The sequence below is a fragment of the Otolemur garnettii genome, unplaced genomic scaffold, assembly GCF_000181295.1.
Source record: "Otolemur garnettii isolate 467f Iridium unplaced genomic scaffold, OtoGar3 scaffold00087, whole genome shotgun sequence".
Classification (NCBI taxonomy): domain Eukaryota; kingdom Metazoa; phylum Chordata; class Mammalia; order Primates; family Galagidae; genus Otolemur; species Otolemur garnettii.
In genome coordinates this window covers 921259-936241 of record NW_003852482.1, presented here as the reverse complement: position 1 = coordinate 936241, position 14983 = coordinate 921259, and the positions used below count along the sequence as shown (strand labels likewise).

The following is a 14983-nucleotide window of genomic DNA, read 5'->3' as shown; positions in this document are numbered from 1 at the left end:
CTACAAGGTCCCTTGACTGCTTTGCTGTCCTCCCATCTTCCTCTCTCTTTTTAGGTCCACACCACACGCTCACTCCTGCCCCAAGACCTTTGCACTTGCCATTCCCTCTCAGGACACTCTTTCCTCAGGTATTTGCATGGCTTCCTCATGCATTTTATTCAGCTATTTTCTCACATTTCTTTTAGAGGAGGCATACCCTAGGGCAGTGCCCTGCATGGGAGTTGGTTCATTGTTGCAAAACAAATCACCCCAAAACTTAGTGCTTAAAATAATAAGAAAAACTAACTGTCTCTTCATTGCTCAGGGTCAGGAATCCTGGTGCACCTTGGCAGGTGGATCAGCCTCAGGAGGACACAGCAAAGCCATAAGCCAGGGCTGCTGCTTGTGAAGCCCTGAGGCTTCCAAAGTGGGTCCCTCGATGGCTGGCAAGGCAGTGCCGGGCACTGGGGAGTCATTCCTCTGCACGTGGGTTCCTCCAGGTCTGCCTGAGTGTCCTGACAAAGGAGAGTTGGCAGGTAGAAGATATTCTTTCTGGATTTCACCTGAGAGTCATGTGCCATTGCTCCTGCTACATCCCATTCTCAAGAAGGGAGGCTTTCAGCCCATCCCCATCCCAGTGGGGAGGACCTAGGCTCCACCTCTGAAAGAGGGTGGGGAGTCAGAGAAGGTGCAGGCACCTGTTCAAACCCCTGTTCCCTCCCAGCTCCCATCCTGCTTTATGTTTCTTCAGGGCTCCCACCTCTGCATACAGTGGCCTAAGGTGCTAGCCCATCACCACCTGCTTTGAGTTGGCTCCAAGAAGCCATGTCTATGTCCCCAGTACTTGGAGCAGCAACTAGTTTATGGTAGGTGTTAGGTAAACACTTGCTGCATACACTGCATGTAAACAGGCAGTCTCATCCACGAGAAGGTCTGTGGGGACTCCATGTTGAGAAGACGGACTTCCACCTATCCCATCTTCCCTGCCTGTCAGTTCTTCCTCTCAAAGTAGCTTCCTCTTTTTTTTTTTTTTTTTTTTTGAGACAGAGCCTCAAGCTGTCCCCCTGGGTAGAGTGCCGTGGCATTACAGCTCACAGCAACCTCCAACTCCTGGGCTCAAGCGAGTCTCCTGCCTCCGCCTCCCAACTAGCTGGGACCACAGGCGCCCGCCACAACGCCTGGCTATTTTTTGGTTGCAGCCGTCATTGTTGTTTGGCGGGTCCGGGCTGGGGATTCGAACCCACCACCTTAGGTGTACGTGGCTGGCGCCTTAGCCGGTTGAGCTATAGGCGCCGAGCCAAAGTAGCTTCCTCTTGATAACAATGTGTCCACAGGGGCTCTTTAGCCCAATCAGGGATACATCTCCAGAAAGGATGTATAGCTGGGGTCCAGTGCCCCACTGTGATGCCGGCAAAGTCCTAGGGAAGAACACTGATTGGTCTCCTTGGGTCATGCGATAGAGGACAGGGTTGGCTGCACACCACTGGCAGTGCTTATTAGTATGTTCAAATGCAGGGAGAGCTCCCTTGGGGCTGCAGTTGCCAGAAGAGTAGGGTGTTGGCCAGACCCAGCAAACATCTAGACCCCCTTCCTGGGTCTGGCAGAGAAGACTGTCCAGGGGGACCTGGAGGTCCCACCCCAGAGGCACACCTTTATCTCCTGCCCCACCCCTAGCCTTTCTCTCTCCAGGGCTCAGAGGTATCCATGTCCAGGCTGCCTAATCCATCCTGGCAACCAGCCAAAGCCCATCTATAGCTGCACTCACACCCCTCCTGTGGTGGGGACTGTGGGCCAAGCTCACAGAGAACTATGATGGCAGAGCCCTGGAGAGGCTCCTGGCAGGAAGGGGCCAACCCTGGAGGCAAGAATGGCCTCCAGCCCATGCTTGGAGGGGAGACCTGCCCAGGGGTTTTGGAACAAAAGCTTGAGAAGCAGCCTGGGGGAGGCAGTGGCATGCTGGCAAACTGTCTCTCTGAATAGGAAAAAAAACAACAACAATAACCCTGATTTGTAGGGTTTGATGGTTTGATGATTTCCATGGTATAAATAATCCCATCATGGCCATTTTCAAGCTCCTGGCTGTGTAACTGCTGGCTCCCAGATTTTGAATATGTAGCAATTAGCTCTCTGGGACCATTAAGAACCAGGTGCAGTACCCCACTGGAGGGCCAGTGCAGTGGAGCCAGGGCCTCTGGCTGCAGCCCTGTTGAATCTCTGGGGCTGTCTAGGCCCAGGTCTGCCCCCAGGCAGCCTCCAGGCTCTGATCTGCCAGAGGCCACAGTTTGAAGATGGGCAGGTTGGCCCTGAACATCTACTCCCCTACACTGAGAGAGCAGAATCAAGAGCAGCAGCTTGGCCAACACCACAGCCCCTGCCCTCCTCTCAGCACCAGGGAGTCCAGGGTGTTTGGCTGGTGGAGTGAACAGCAGCAGGGAACAAGGGTGTGACCCTGATGCGAAGGCTTGGCTTCCGCACTGCACTGCACTGAGGTGTGGGGGCCATCCTGCTTTGTCCCCATTGGGGGCTTTTGCTTTTAGGGCTGCAGAATCCTCAGTTGCTATTGGAAATAGTGATGTAACTGGTAGGGGCGGAGCTTCAGCTCTCCTTGGAGTCAGGGAAGGGGAAGCACAGAATACCCCACGGATGGAAGGGGACAAAGAATTAGGATCATAAGGACCAGAGGGACAGGAAGGCTCTGAAAAGGAGCAGGAGGGACCGGGGACCTGGGAGTCCCTACAAGTAGGGTAGAGAAGGGGAGAGGAGAGGAAGCCGAATGTGTGAAATGCTGACCAGCACCCAGGCTGGAACACACCGAGCCTCCTGACGTCTGACCTTAGTCCCAGCCAGGCGGGAGTCCAGAAGCCCAGACCGCCCTGGAAAATGAGTCACTCACGGGGGCAGGCACTGTCGCCCTTGTTGCTTCTTAACCCTGCGGAGGGAGTCCAAATCACACATCGGTCAGATTGAGCCTCTCCCGCACCAGGCTGCCGGCTGCCGGCTGCCGGCTGCTAGAGGCATGGCTCTGAGCCTCCGCGCACCTCCGGGCTCCCTCCTGTCGAAGTCAAAACCCGAAGTGTCTCCGACTGTGGTCGAGGACTCGTGCGCGCGCGCACAAGCATAGGCAACATACATTTGGGCATGTGAGAGACAAGGGAGGGCACGGGCTGCGCGCCGCGCCGGCACCCCTCTGACACTCTCAGGCTCCGCTCCCAGAAGCGCAGTCACGGTCCCGGGCTTGGTCCACGCACACCACAGGCGCGCACGCACACGCACAGGCACGGGCGCCGCCGACTCACGCGCTCTCGACACACGCGAACGCAGGCGCGCGCCGGGAAGCGGGGGTGGCGGGAGGGGTGGGAGACGTCGGCCCGGCTCGCAGCTCCGCGGCTGCTGCAGTCGCCGCGGCGAGGGGACCAGAACCAGCGCCGCCCACGGCGCCGCCGCACCCTCTCCGCGCCGGACACTCGGGGCAGCCCCGGGCCCCGCGTCAGCACCGCGGACAGCGCCCCTGCGCTCGCGAGCCCCTTCCCCGGACAGGCGCCCCTGGCCCGTGGCCCCCAGCTGCTCGCGGCGTTCTCGACCCGCGGGGCGGCGGGTGGGCTCAGGAGTGCCAGGGCGCCCGCTGGGGACGCGCCCAGGGCGCCACCTTTGCGCTGCCCCGAGCCAGGCCCGTGGCGGCCGGAGCCCATGAGCGCCATGCACCTGCTGACACTCGCCTTGCTCTTCTCCTGTTCCTTCGCGCGCGCTGCTTGCGACCCCAAGATCGTCAACATCGGCGCGGTGCTGAGCACGCGGAAGCACGAGCAGATGTTCCGCGAGGCCGTGAATCAGGCCAACAAGCGGCACGGCTCCTGGAAGATACAGCTCAACGCTACCTCTGTCACCCACAAGCCTAACGCCATCCAGATGGCCCTGTCGGTGTGCGAGGACCTCATCTCCAGCCAGGTGCCCACCTGTCCCATCCCCAACCCAGCTCCCGCCCCTCCCCCACGACCTTCTCCCTCTTCCATTCTCCCAGTTTCATTCAATCCTTTCCAGCACTTTCCCTGGAATCAACTGGAGAAGCCTGGTCTTACTAGAAATCAAACACCAGTGTCTGCTGGTTTCACCATCTAATCCCCTAGTCTGGTCACCTACCACCTTGGCCAATCCTCAGAAGGCCTCTGGGCTCCAGGCCCTCAGCTGGTGTCAGCATGGGGGGATGGGCATTCTGGGTACTGGGGCTGAAGTGCCCATTCTAGCCACATGCCTGCACTGCAGAGCTTTAAACAGGATGGGGCCTGGGGCCATCTTTGTTTCTGCTTCTAGAATCTCCTTCCCTTCCTCTCTTCCCTCCCCCTGTCCATGGATCTGCCTGAGATGGGAATTGGCCCAGGTGTTGAAGCAGGGTGCTTTGTGGGCATGGGAGTGGGGACTGCCAGTGTGAAGGGAGTTGCCAGTGGCAGCCAGCACTGCGGGGGAGGAAACGAATCCCAAGATTTTGCCTGTCAGAGCTGTCCGCCCCAGGCTGAGCTGCTTGCTGAATTCCAATGAAGCTGTGAGGATTACTGCAATGCAGCCCTTTATGTAAGAGGCAGGACAGACACATGCTTATGGGGTGGACACACCATACCCATGGTCAGGCAGGCTCACACACACATGTACATTACACTAGTGCACCCTTTTGCACCTCAACATTATACAGTCAGCTGCACATGTACCTCCATGGTCACATGCTCGGGCTACACACTGCTTGGCATGCACATACAAAGCTGTGTACTTACATGCACACACAAGTATAGATACAGACACTTTGCATACAATACACACATGTTCCAGCATGCTTGTGAATGCCTGCATGGTCATTGCACAGGCACACACATGCCCACACAAGCACTGGCCCATAGCCCTTTGTCTGGCAGCTCTGAATGCAGACTGGGGATGGGGGGAGCAGTCCAGCAACTACAGTGTCTGTGCCAATTCTGCTCTGAAACCTCCACTCCCCACCTCACAAGCCATCCCATGCCCCCACCCGGGGCACCAAGGGACAACAGAACTGGATGACATGTCTGTGGCCAGGAGCTTTGGTCACATGTTCCATCTGGAATGGAGGAGGGACATTGAGGGTGCAGCCCAGAATCCAGGCAGGACCCATTCTGGGGAAACCCCTTTTCTAACTCAGACAGTTCTGCTGTCTGTGGGCACTGCCCCTGAGCAAAGGCGACACAGCAGCTATCCCTCACAGATCACACCTTCTGGCCTAGGCTCTGTCTTGCCATGTGGGGTTGTGCCCTGCACCCCCTGCCACCATTTGCAGACGCAAGTGGGACCTGTGACTGTAAAAGGCACAGGCAGAGTTGGGGTCAGACACAGGTCTTTTCAACATGAAGGTGGATCCCTGGCCTTCTGCCCCCCACCTTGGGAGGGGCTGTGAGAGGAAGGGAGGTGTCCACTCCAGGGAGTGGAGCCACTGGCCTCAGGTGCCCTCAGCAGGGGCCTTGGCCACAGCAGGAGGTCTGCACTCCCCATAGCGCCTCCCCTGCCCTTCCTCTAGGATAAAGTCACAGCTCCAAGTCAGGATGGGGCCTTGTTCACACAGCCCATCTGCTTCTCCCCTCAAACCTGAGGCAGACCTTGGCAGATGCCCACCCGGTCTTGGGGAGCTGGCCATGGTACAGAACCAGCCATTTTCCCCAGCTGGCCCTGGATGCATCCCATGCTCAGAAGGTAGATGGGGCATATAGGCCCCAGGGGACACAGGACAGGCCTTTACCTTACTGTTGGGAGGCTTCATCATCCAGCTCACAGCTGGCTATCCAGGGCCCCTGGCCAGTTGTGTGACGAGTGAAGGGAGAAAGGCCAGGGGTGGTGGCTCACGCCTGTAATCCCAGAACTGGGGAGGCTGAGGCAGGTAGATTGACTGAACTCACAGGTTCGGAACTAGCCTGAGCCAGAGGGACACCCCACTCTAAAAAATAGCCTGCTGTGGCACATGCCTATAGTCCAAGCTACTTGGGAAGCTGAGGCAACAGGATCACTTGAACCCAAGAGTTTGAGGTTGCTGTGAGCTATGATGCCACAGCACTCTACCAAGGTTGACCAAGTGAGACTCTGTCTCAAAAAAAAGAGTAAAGGGCGGCACCTGTGGCTCAGTGGATAGGGTGCTGGCCCCATATACCAAGGGTGGTGGGCTTGAACCCAGCCCCAGGTAGCTAAAACAGCAGTGGCAACTGCAACAAAAAATAGCTCGGCTTTGTGGTGGGTGCCTATAGTCCCAGCTTCTCTGGAGACTGAGGCAAGAGAATCACTTAAGCCCATGAGGTAGAAGTTGCTGTGAGCTGTGACGGCACAGCACTCTACCAAGGGCAACAGAGTGAGATTGTCTCAAAAAGTAAAGGGAGAACCCAGGCAGGGGTTCATCCTCTCTCTGGGTGGTATCTGCCCCACCCCTGGGATTACTTTACAGATGGGTGTAGGGTCTCCTCCCTGCACGTGGGCATGTGTATCCAGAGCTGTGTGCTCAGCAGTGGTACCACGTCAACCCCTGTGGCCTGCTGGGCTCAGGCCCCGCTGCTTCATACTCCCAGGCTCTGGCACAGTGTTTGGCCCACCCCTGCTCAAGCTGACCCTATCTCCTGTGTCCACAGGTCTACGCCATCCTAGTTAGCCACCCACCCACCCCCAACGACCACTTCACTCCCACCCCCGTCTCCTACACAGCTGGCTTCTACCGCATCCCCGTCCTGGGGCTGACCACTCGCATGTCCATCTATTCAGACAAGGTAAGCCTGGGCCATGCACTGTGCGGGCAGGTCTCTGCCCTTGGGAGACACGTGCATGTCATACATGCCACACAATCCTGGCTTCACACTGACACATGCTCATGCACTCTCATATGTGCCCACACACCCAACTCACATTCACACACATGCACTCTCACACGCACACATGCCCATGCACCCTCACACATGAACTCTCACACATGAACCCTCACACATGCACTCACACATGCACATGTACCCTCACATGCACATGTGCCCTCACACACACGTACCCTCACACATGCACCCTCATGTGAATTCTCACACATACGCGCACCCTGACACACTCTTGCATGCACATGCACCCTCACTTGCACACTTTCCCTCACACACATGCACCTTTACACACACACATGCCCTCACACACATGCACCATCACTTGCACACTTGCCCTCACCCATGCACCCTCACATGCACAGTGCCCTCACACATGCACCTTCACATATGCACCCTCACACATGCACCCTCACATGCACAGTGCCCTCACACATGCAGCCTCACATATGCACCCTCACACATGCACCCTCACATGCACAGTGCCCTCACACATGCAGCCTCACACATGCACCCTCACTCATGCACCTTCACATGCACAGTGCCCTCACACATGCACCCTCACATATGCACAGTGCCCTCACACATGCACCCTCACATATGCACCCTCACACATGCACAGTGCCCTCACACATGCACCCTCACATGCACAGTGCCCTCACACATGCACCCTCACATGCACAGTGCCCTCACACATGCAGCCTAACACATGCACCCTCACATGCACAGTGCCCTCACACATGCACCCTCACACACATGCACCCTCACATGCACAGTGCCCTCACACATGCACCCTCACATATGCACCCTCACACATGCACAGTGCCCTCATACATGCACCCTCACACATGCACCCTCACACACATGCACCCTCACATGCACAGTGCCCTCACACATGCACCCTCACACATGCACCCTCACATATGCACCCTCACACATGAACCCTCACACATGCACCCTCACACATGCACCCTCACACATGAACCCTCACACACATGCACCCTCACATATGAACCCTCACACATTCACCCTCACACGCACAGTGCTCACACATGAACCCTCACACACATGCACCCTCACACATGAACCCTCACATATGCACCCTCACACATGAACCCTCACACATGAACCCTCACACACATGCACCCTCACACATGACCCCTCACACACATGCACCCTCACACATGCACCATCACACATGAACCCTCACACATGACCCCTCACACACATGCACCCTCACATATGCACCCTCACACATGCACCTTCACACACATGCACCCTCACACATGAACCCTCACACATGAACCCTCACACATGCACTCACACATGCACATGTACCCTCACATGCACATGTGCCCTCACACACGTACCCTCACACATGCACCCTCATGTGAGTTCTCACACATACTCACCCTGACACACTCTTGCATGCACATGCACCCTCACTTGCACACTTTCCCTCACACACATGCACCTTTACACACACACATGCTCTCACACACATGCACCATCACTTGCACACTTGCCCTCACCCATGCACCCTCACACAATGCACCCTCACATGCACAGTGCCCTCACACATGCACCCTCACATATGCACCCTCACACATGCACCCTCACATGCACAGTGCCCGCACACATGCACCCTCACACATGCACCCTCACATATGCACAGTGCCCTCACACATGCACCCTTACACATGCACCCTCACATGCACAGTGCCCTCACATATGCACCCTCACATGCACAGTGCCCTCATACATGCACCCTCACACATGCACCCTCACATGCACAGTGCCCTCACACATGCATCCTCACACACATGCACCTTCACACATGCACCCTCACATGCACAGTGCCCTCACACATGCACCCTCACACACATGCACCCTCACATGCACAGTGCCCTCACACATGCACTCTCACACACATGCACCCTCACATGCACAGTGCCCTCACACATGCACCCTCACACGCATGCATCCTCACATACACCTTCACATGCATCCTTACACATACACGCACCCTCATACACACACGTACCCTGACACACACTCTCTTGTATGCACACGCCTCCTCACTTGTGCCGGCAGGTGGCCCTCCTGCAGGTGAAGGTGTTGATAATACCCCCTCCAGGACTGGGAGGAGGGACAGATATGGAGATTTCCTGGACAGGTGGACTTTGAAGGGGGATATTGGGAGCTGGAGGGGGCTCTGAGGAGAAAAAGCGTAGATGAGAGAAGGGCACACAGCTAGCAGCGAGGGCTGAGGTTTGAAGCCTCCACCAGTGCCAGGCACGGTGGACAATGAAGCTGGATGAGTGGATAGGGAGGCAACCCTTTGCAAAAGAGGTGGCCTTGGGGTTCCATGCCTACAGAGCTCAGTCTCCTGCAAGGCCTAGTGGGCCATGGGCTGGAGCAGGAGTTGGGGGTCTCTGTGCAGGCCTAGAACAGCAACTGGAAGAGTAGAGAGGTCGCCCAGTCAGTTTTGCAGGAAATTCTAACCCAGAGAGGCATGGAGCCTGCCATTAGTCACACATCCCCCAGGCAGACCACAATTCTGGGAGGACCCACTGGCTGGGGATGCTAACTGTCCTCTGAGAGGCTGGAAGGGCCACTGTAGCCTGTTCCACACCTCCCTGCAGGCCTAGGGCCACTTTCAGACACACCTAGAGAGGCCATGTGGCAGGGGCCATTAGGCTTGGTTCCAGGGCTTCTGGGTTTCCTATCTCCAAACTCCTCCTGCCTGGAGTCAGTGGTCCCAGGTAGAGCTGCCTTAAGCCCAGAGATCAGTGAAACCAAGTCCAACACAGCAGGAGGATGAGGAGGGGTCTTCCCTCAGGGGCAAGGGGGAAAGGAGGCTGGTACAGGCGCCCCCCCCCCCCGTTGCAGCTCTGAAATCCCTGGCCTGTCCCAAGGTGCCCAGGCTGCTCCTCCCAGGTGACTTCACCCTGGGCTGTGAGAAGCAGGGGGTTTCATCCCTGTGCCTCTGGCCACGGTCTCCTTCACCCTCATTGTACCCAGTTTCCTCGTATGCAAAGGGGAGAAAATGGCTCTAGGGAGGGAAGCAGCCAGGGGCAGAGGAGAGGCGGAGAGGCGGGGAGAAGAGGCACCACAGGTAAGGCCAGCCCAGAGGAGGCCAGAGCCAGGAGCCAAAGTTCTCAGTAACACACTGGCCACCCTTGAGCTCCACCTATGGGCCAGCAAGGCCGGGTCAGAGGTAGCTCGGGATCTCAGCCAGATCCTGCCTTGCAGCCCTGTGGTCAGGTGATGAAAACATTCTTTACTTCAAAGCACTGCCCCTAGGCCTTGAAGAGGGGGCAGGTGAACAATGACCTGGGGGCCTCAGAATACAAGGTCAATGTGGAGCCAAGGGACACTGCTGGGACAGTGTTCACAACACAGACACAGGAAGCCCAGGCTGGGCAGGCAGACTGCTCCTGGCCATGCTAGTGTGCAGTATGGCCAGTGAGCAATGGCCTCTGGACTCAGGGAGGATAGGGGCCATTTAGCCCAAGAGTGAGACTTCCTAATAATAGTTACTGAATTTGTGAAGGACTCCACACAGGTCCCCAGTACTTTGCTTCAGTACGTGTTTTCTGAGTTCAAGTTGTCCAACACAGAGGTGGGCTTCCAGGGAGGGGCAAGTCCACCGCAAGAACAATTCCAGAGATGGATGTCCCTGTCACGGTGCTGCTACTGCAACACCTGGATTCCTTTAGCTGATGTGAGGGAGAGAGAGGACAGGCCAGTGGGGTGCAGCCAGGCAAGAGGATGTGTGGCCCCCAGGAGTTGGCAAGTGTCCCCGGAGGGGAGGATGTGGGGCCCCAGCCCAGTGGCACCTGCCCCACCCCAACCCCTGTGCCCGCAGAGCATCCACCTGAGCTTCCTGCGCACCGTGCCACCCTACTCCCACCAGTCCAGCGTCTGGTTCGAGATGATGCGTGTCTACAGCTGGAACCACATCATCCTGCTGGTCAGCGACGACCATGAGGGCCGGGCTGCACAGAAGCGCCTGGAGACGCTGCTGGAGGAGCGTGAGTCCAAGGTGAGGGTCAGGCGGCGGCGGGCCTCGCGGAGCAGGAGAGGAGCGGGCGCCCGCTGTGTCTGTGGCTCCGTGTGTGACACCCTTTCTCTCCATCGTGCATGGTCAGCAGCACCACGTCTGGCAGTGCCCGCCCCAGCCTGTCCTTGGCTCATTTCACTTGCTTTCGCCATTAGTCGAAATCTCCTTCGTGTCAGTCCCTGCGGGGCGAGGGCTGGACCACCTGGAGCTCCGCAAACACCCCACCCTCATCCATCCCTTGCTGCCCTTCACCTGGCTGCCGCCCGCGGCGCCCAACCAGCCTCCAATGCGGGCGCTGTCTCCGCTGACCCACCCCTCCCTAGGACGCCATGCCCCCCAGGCGATGGTAGCCTCCTACCCCCTCCCTAAAGGCCCTGGCCCCTGCTCATAGGGACCCATTCTGTGCCCATCTCTACAGCCTGCAGCTCACAGCTCACCAAGCCCGTCCACAGATGCCTGCCTCCCCTCCCCAGCTTGACCCCTCAGGCTCCTTTGCCTATCCCCATAGGCTGGACTCTGGACCCCTCACCGGGACCAAATGGATGCCTGGTTCTAGGACACACTAATTCCCCACCCCAGACCAGTCTGAACCCACTTTGTAGGACTGTGGAGAGATCAGAGCCAGAATTTCTGAGGGTCCAAGTGACCCTGGCCCCTTCCTTGCCCCATCATTTCCAGGCTAAGGAGAAGCTGGAGCTCAGCAAAGGTGACCCAGGACCTCCAGGGACCTGGGCACTCAGCATCCAGACCATGGCTTCCAGGGCCAGGCAAAGAGGGAGGGAGCCCAGGCTAAGAAGGGCCCCAAGGCCAGACCCAAGGAGTGGCAGGGGAGCATGTACTGTACCTGAAGTTAGAGCTGGCTTCATCCAACTTAGGGCCAACCCCAGGATCCCCCACAATGTGCCACAGGCCCCCAGAGGGAGTAGAAGGCCCAGGCTGGGAGGGGAGGGAGCTAGAGGGCAGATCAGAGAGTCTTGGGGGGTTCTGTCACGGGGGATCTGCTGAGTCTGGTTAAGAGGGTGGCCATGATGGCTGAGGGCTCCCAAGAGAGGGCCCCTCAGCCCCAGCGCCTGACAGTCACCTCACCTCCCAATGTGCCCACCTATGGCTACACTCACACCCCTGTACACCTAGCCACCAGTTCACTCACAGGCGAACACTGACCATGACCCCAGACACTTCCATCACAGGATACACCGGCCCCAGAAGCAAACCACATTGCCTCCACACTGGACGCACAGGCACCCCCCAAGTGAGCACCCACCCCCACTCGTACACACACACAGTGCTGAGATAGCACTGCCCTGCCCCACATTTGCAGGTTGCCAGTGCACATGTGCACGCACACACATCTCCGCCTGCACGAGGGCCAACAGGTGTGGGCACATCAGTCAGCGAGAAAAGAACACCTTGGTCTCCAGAGGGGCAGGAGGGAGGACAAAGGGGAAGGACTGACGTGGGAGGGGGTGGGCACTGCTGGGGCACACAGCAGGTGCATGGCAGGGTGGGGGGTGGCACGTGGGACCCAAGGGGTGGACGTGGACAGGGCCTCCATTTACAAGAGCATAGCTTTGTGGCAGGGAGCCTCTGTGGCCCCGCCCCTGTGCCCCTAGCTCCCCAGATCTGCCCCGGCCCCCAGTCCCGCCCCCCCCCCGGGCCTTGGTGTTTGCGAGCTCCAGGTACGTGCCCATTTGCCGACGTGCCGAGGAGGTGGTGTGATTGCTTTAGCGCCGTCATTTTCAACCGTTTATAATCTTCTTCTGTGTCTGCATATTTTCTCTGTGCACATTATTCATCAGAGTAAAAAAAGGAACTATGAAAACCTCGACCAACTGTCCTATGACAACAAGCGCGGACCCAAGGTATATATGCATGGACGTGCACGCCACCCACCGACTAGGGAGCCCCGGCCTCCGGCGCCTCGGCCACTAGGGCCGCTGTCAGGCCCAGCCGCTGAGCCGCAGGCCCGAGCAGTGAGGAGAGGCAGCAGGCAGCAGGCAGGAGAGGGCAGCAGGAGAGGGCAGGCATGGGCAGCGTGGGTGCCTGAGGCCCACTCGCTGTGACCCAAGCCGCACCCTCGAGGCAGGCACAGCTGCAGGAGGAGCTGCTCTCCGGGAAGTGCATGCGAATCTCTGGGACCCCCAGGGTTTCCTTGTGGAACCCAGGAGGGAGCCCACAACTCGGCCACCCGCTCACGGGGGTCCGGGCTGCTCCTGATGGGGCCTATGGAGTCAGACCTGAGAGGACCTCCTGTGGTTTTGGAAAAGTCAGCCCCATCTCTGTTTCCGGTTGCATTCCAAAACTCTTTTCTGTTTCCTGTCCGCTGCACGCCTGTTTCTGAGTCTGGGTCCACTTCAGCTTGCATGCTCAGTGCAAAGGTGAAGATAGGAGTGAGGTGGAAAGAGAGACCCAGAGAGAGCAGGCAGAGAGAGAGAGAGAGAAAGTGTGCAGAGAACGAGCATAGGAGGGCCAGCAGGCTGAAGACAGAACAAGAGCTTCAAGGCCAGGTCAGGCCAGGAGAGAGGAAGCAGGTGGCAGGCGCACGTGGCAGGCACAGGCCACGGCAGCCCTAGCTAAGCTGCCTTGGGGTTCCTAGCGACTGTGGCCCAACTCTCGCCCCTGAGGCGCTATGTTCCCTGCCCCAGCTGCCTGCTAACACTCCTGCTCACACCGCAGGCAGAGAAGGTGCTGCAGTTCGACCCGGGGACCAAGAACGTGACAGCCCTGCTGATGGAGGCTCGAGAGCTGGAGGCCCGTGTCATCATCCTCTCTGCCAGGTGAGGCTGGTCTGGGTGCCCCCACCTCACTCAGATCTGTGCTTGAACCACGTGCTCACCGTCTGGGCCAGAGCTAGGGCATCATGGGGCAGGGAGAGCTTCAGATTTCAAAACACTTTCACCCAGGAGAGCCCCACTCCACCCCCCCCACACACATATCTGGTGACCTGGCCTATGTGATACCCTCAGTCTGCTTCTTCCTCCCTGGATCCTCCCTCACTTCCAGTGATTTGCTATGAGGGGAGCTTTTGGAGTGGGACATGGTTAAGACCACCCTTGGGGAGCCCATGACTTAAGGAAGTACATCTGTGGAAACACAGCCCAGGGCGTACCTTGTAGGTGTGGGGCAAACACAGCCCAGCAGAGGGAGAGGGTGGGAGCACCTGGAGATGGGAAACCAGTAGGGGACCCGAGAAAACCAGGCTGTCCTGGCAGGGCCTGGGTCCACACCCCACCTTCAGGGAAGAGCCCACAGTAAAAATCTCCCTATTTGCAAATGGTTAGGTTCTCCTAGGAAAAAAGAGGCTAGGCCACCGGAAAGAGGAAAAGTGGGGAGGGCAGAGTGGGAGCCCTTCCCAGTGGCACACACTTGCCATGGTCCTCCCTGACCTAGAAGCTCTGCTGGGCTCCAATGGGGTGGGAAGTGTAGCAGGATCACCTTGTCTAGAGGAATTCACCTACCCCTGCTGCCTTACAAGAGAGAAAGGGCTGCCACTCTCATGCAGGTGTCCCTTCGCAGTTAGTCAGCTAACCCAGTCAACAAACCCTCAGGCACAGAGTCAGGCACAGGCATGCCTGTCCACCCCTGGGGCTCAGTGCAGGGTGGTGCCAGCCAGGGCTCCTCAGGCTGAAAAATAGGAATCTCTTGGACAGGATTGGGGGCTGCCACCCCACTTTGCCTGGGCTCCTCCTGAAGTAGCCACAAGAAAGCACAAATCCTTGCCCACTGCATCCTCCCCCATTGGACAGTGGCAAACCCTGTCATGCAGCCATGGGTCACTTGTCCACTCATCTATCCAACTATGGACGCTGCTGAAGGGGTGCCTGAGGCTTTGGGAGAAAGGCTCAAAGATGTGCCAAAGCAAGGTTGGGATTGCCCAAGCTCCACCAAGAGGAAGCCCCACCCAGGTTCTTATTTTTCAAGTAATTAATTTATTTTTATTATTATTATTTTTTTATTTTTTTAAATTTATTTTATTTTATTTTATTTTTTTGAGATGGAGCCTCAAGCTATCCCCCTGGGTAGAGTGCCATGGCATTACGCTCACAGCAACCTCCAACTCCTGGGCTCAAGCGAGTCTCCTGCC

The 14983-nt window shown here is 57.6% G+C and overlaps 1 protein-coding gene across 6 annotated transcripts in view; it reads left to right on the top strand.

Moving 5' to 3' along the window:
- Positions 1-3485: 3485 nt before the first annotated feature.
- Positions 3486-14983, top strand: part of GRIN1 (glutamate ionotropic receptor NMDA type subunit 1) — a 26503-nt gene continuing 15005 nt past the window's right edge. For 2 of the 6 annotated variants that reach the window (XM_003794814.1, XM_003794813.1), the window contains exons 1-5: positions 3493-3924; positions 6606-6740; positions 10705-10881; positions 12699-12761; positions 13576-13676. In XM_003794814.1, the coding sequence (XP_003794862.1) occupies positions 3667-3924; positions 6606-6740; positions 10705-10881; positions 12699-12761; positions 13576-13676 (734 nt within the window). In that variant the 5' untranslated portion in view covers positions 3493-3666. Of the gene's footprint in view, positions 3925-6605; positions 6741-10704; positions 10882-12698; positions 12762-13575; positions 13677-14983 lie in introns of all 6 variants that reach the window. The other 4 variants (XM_003794812.1, XM_003794815.1, XM_003794811.1 and 1 more) reach the window with 3 other exon arrangements.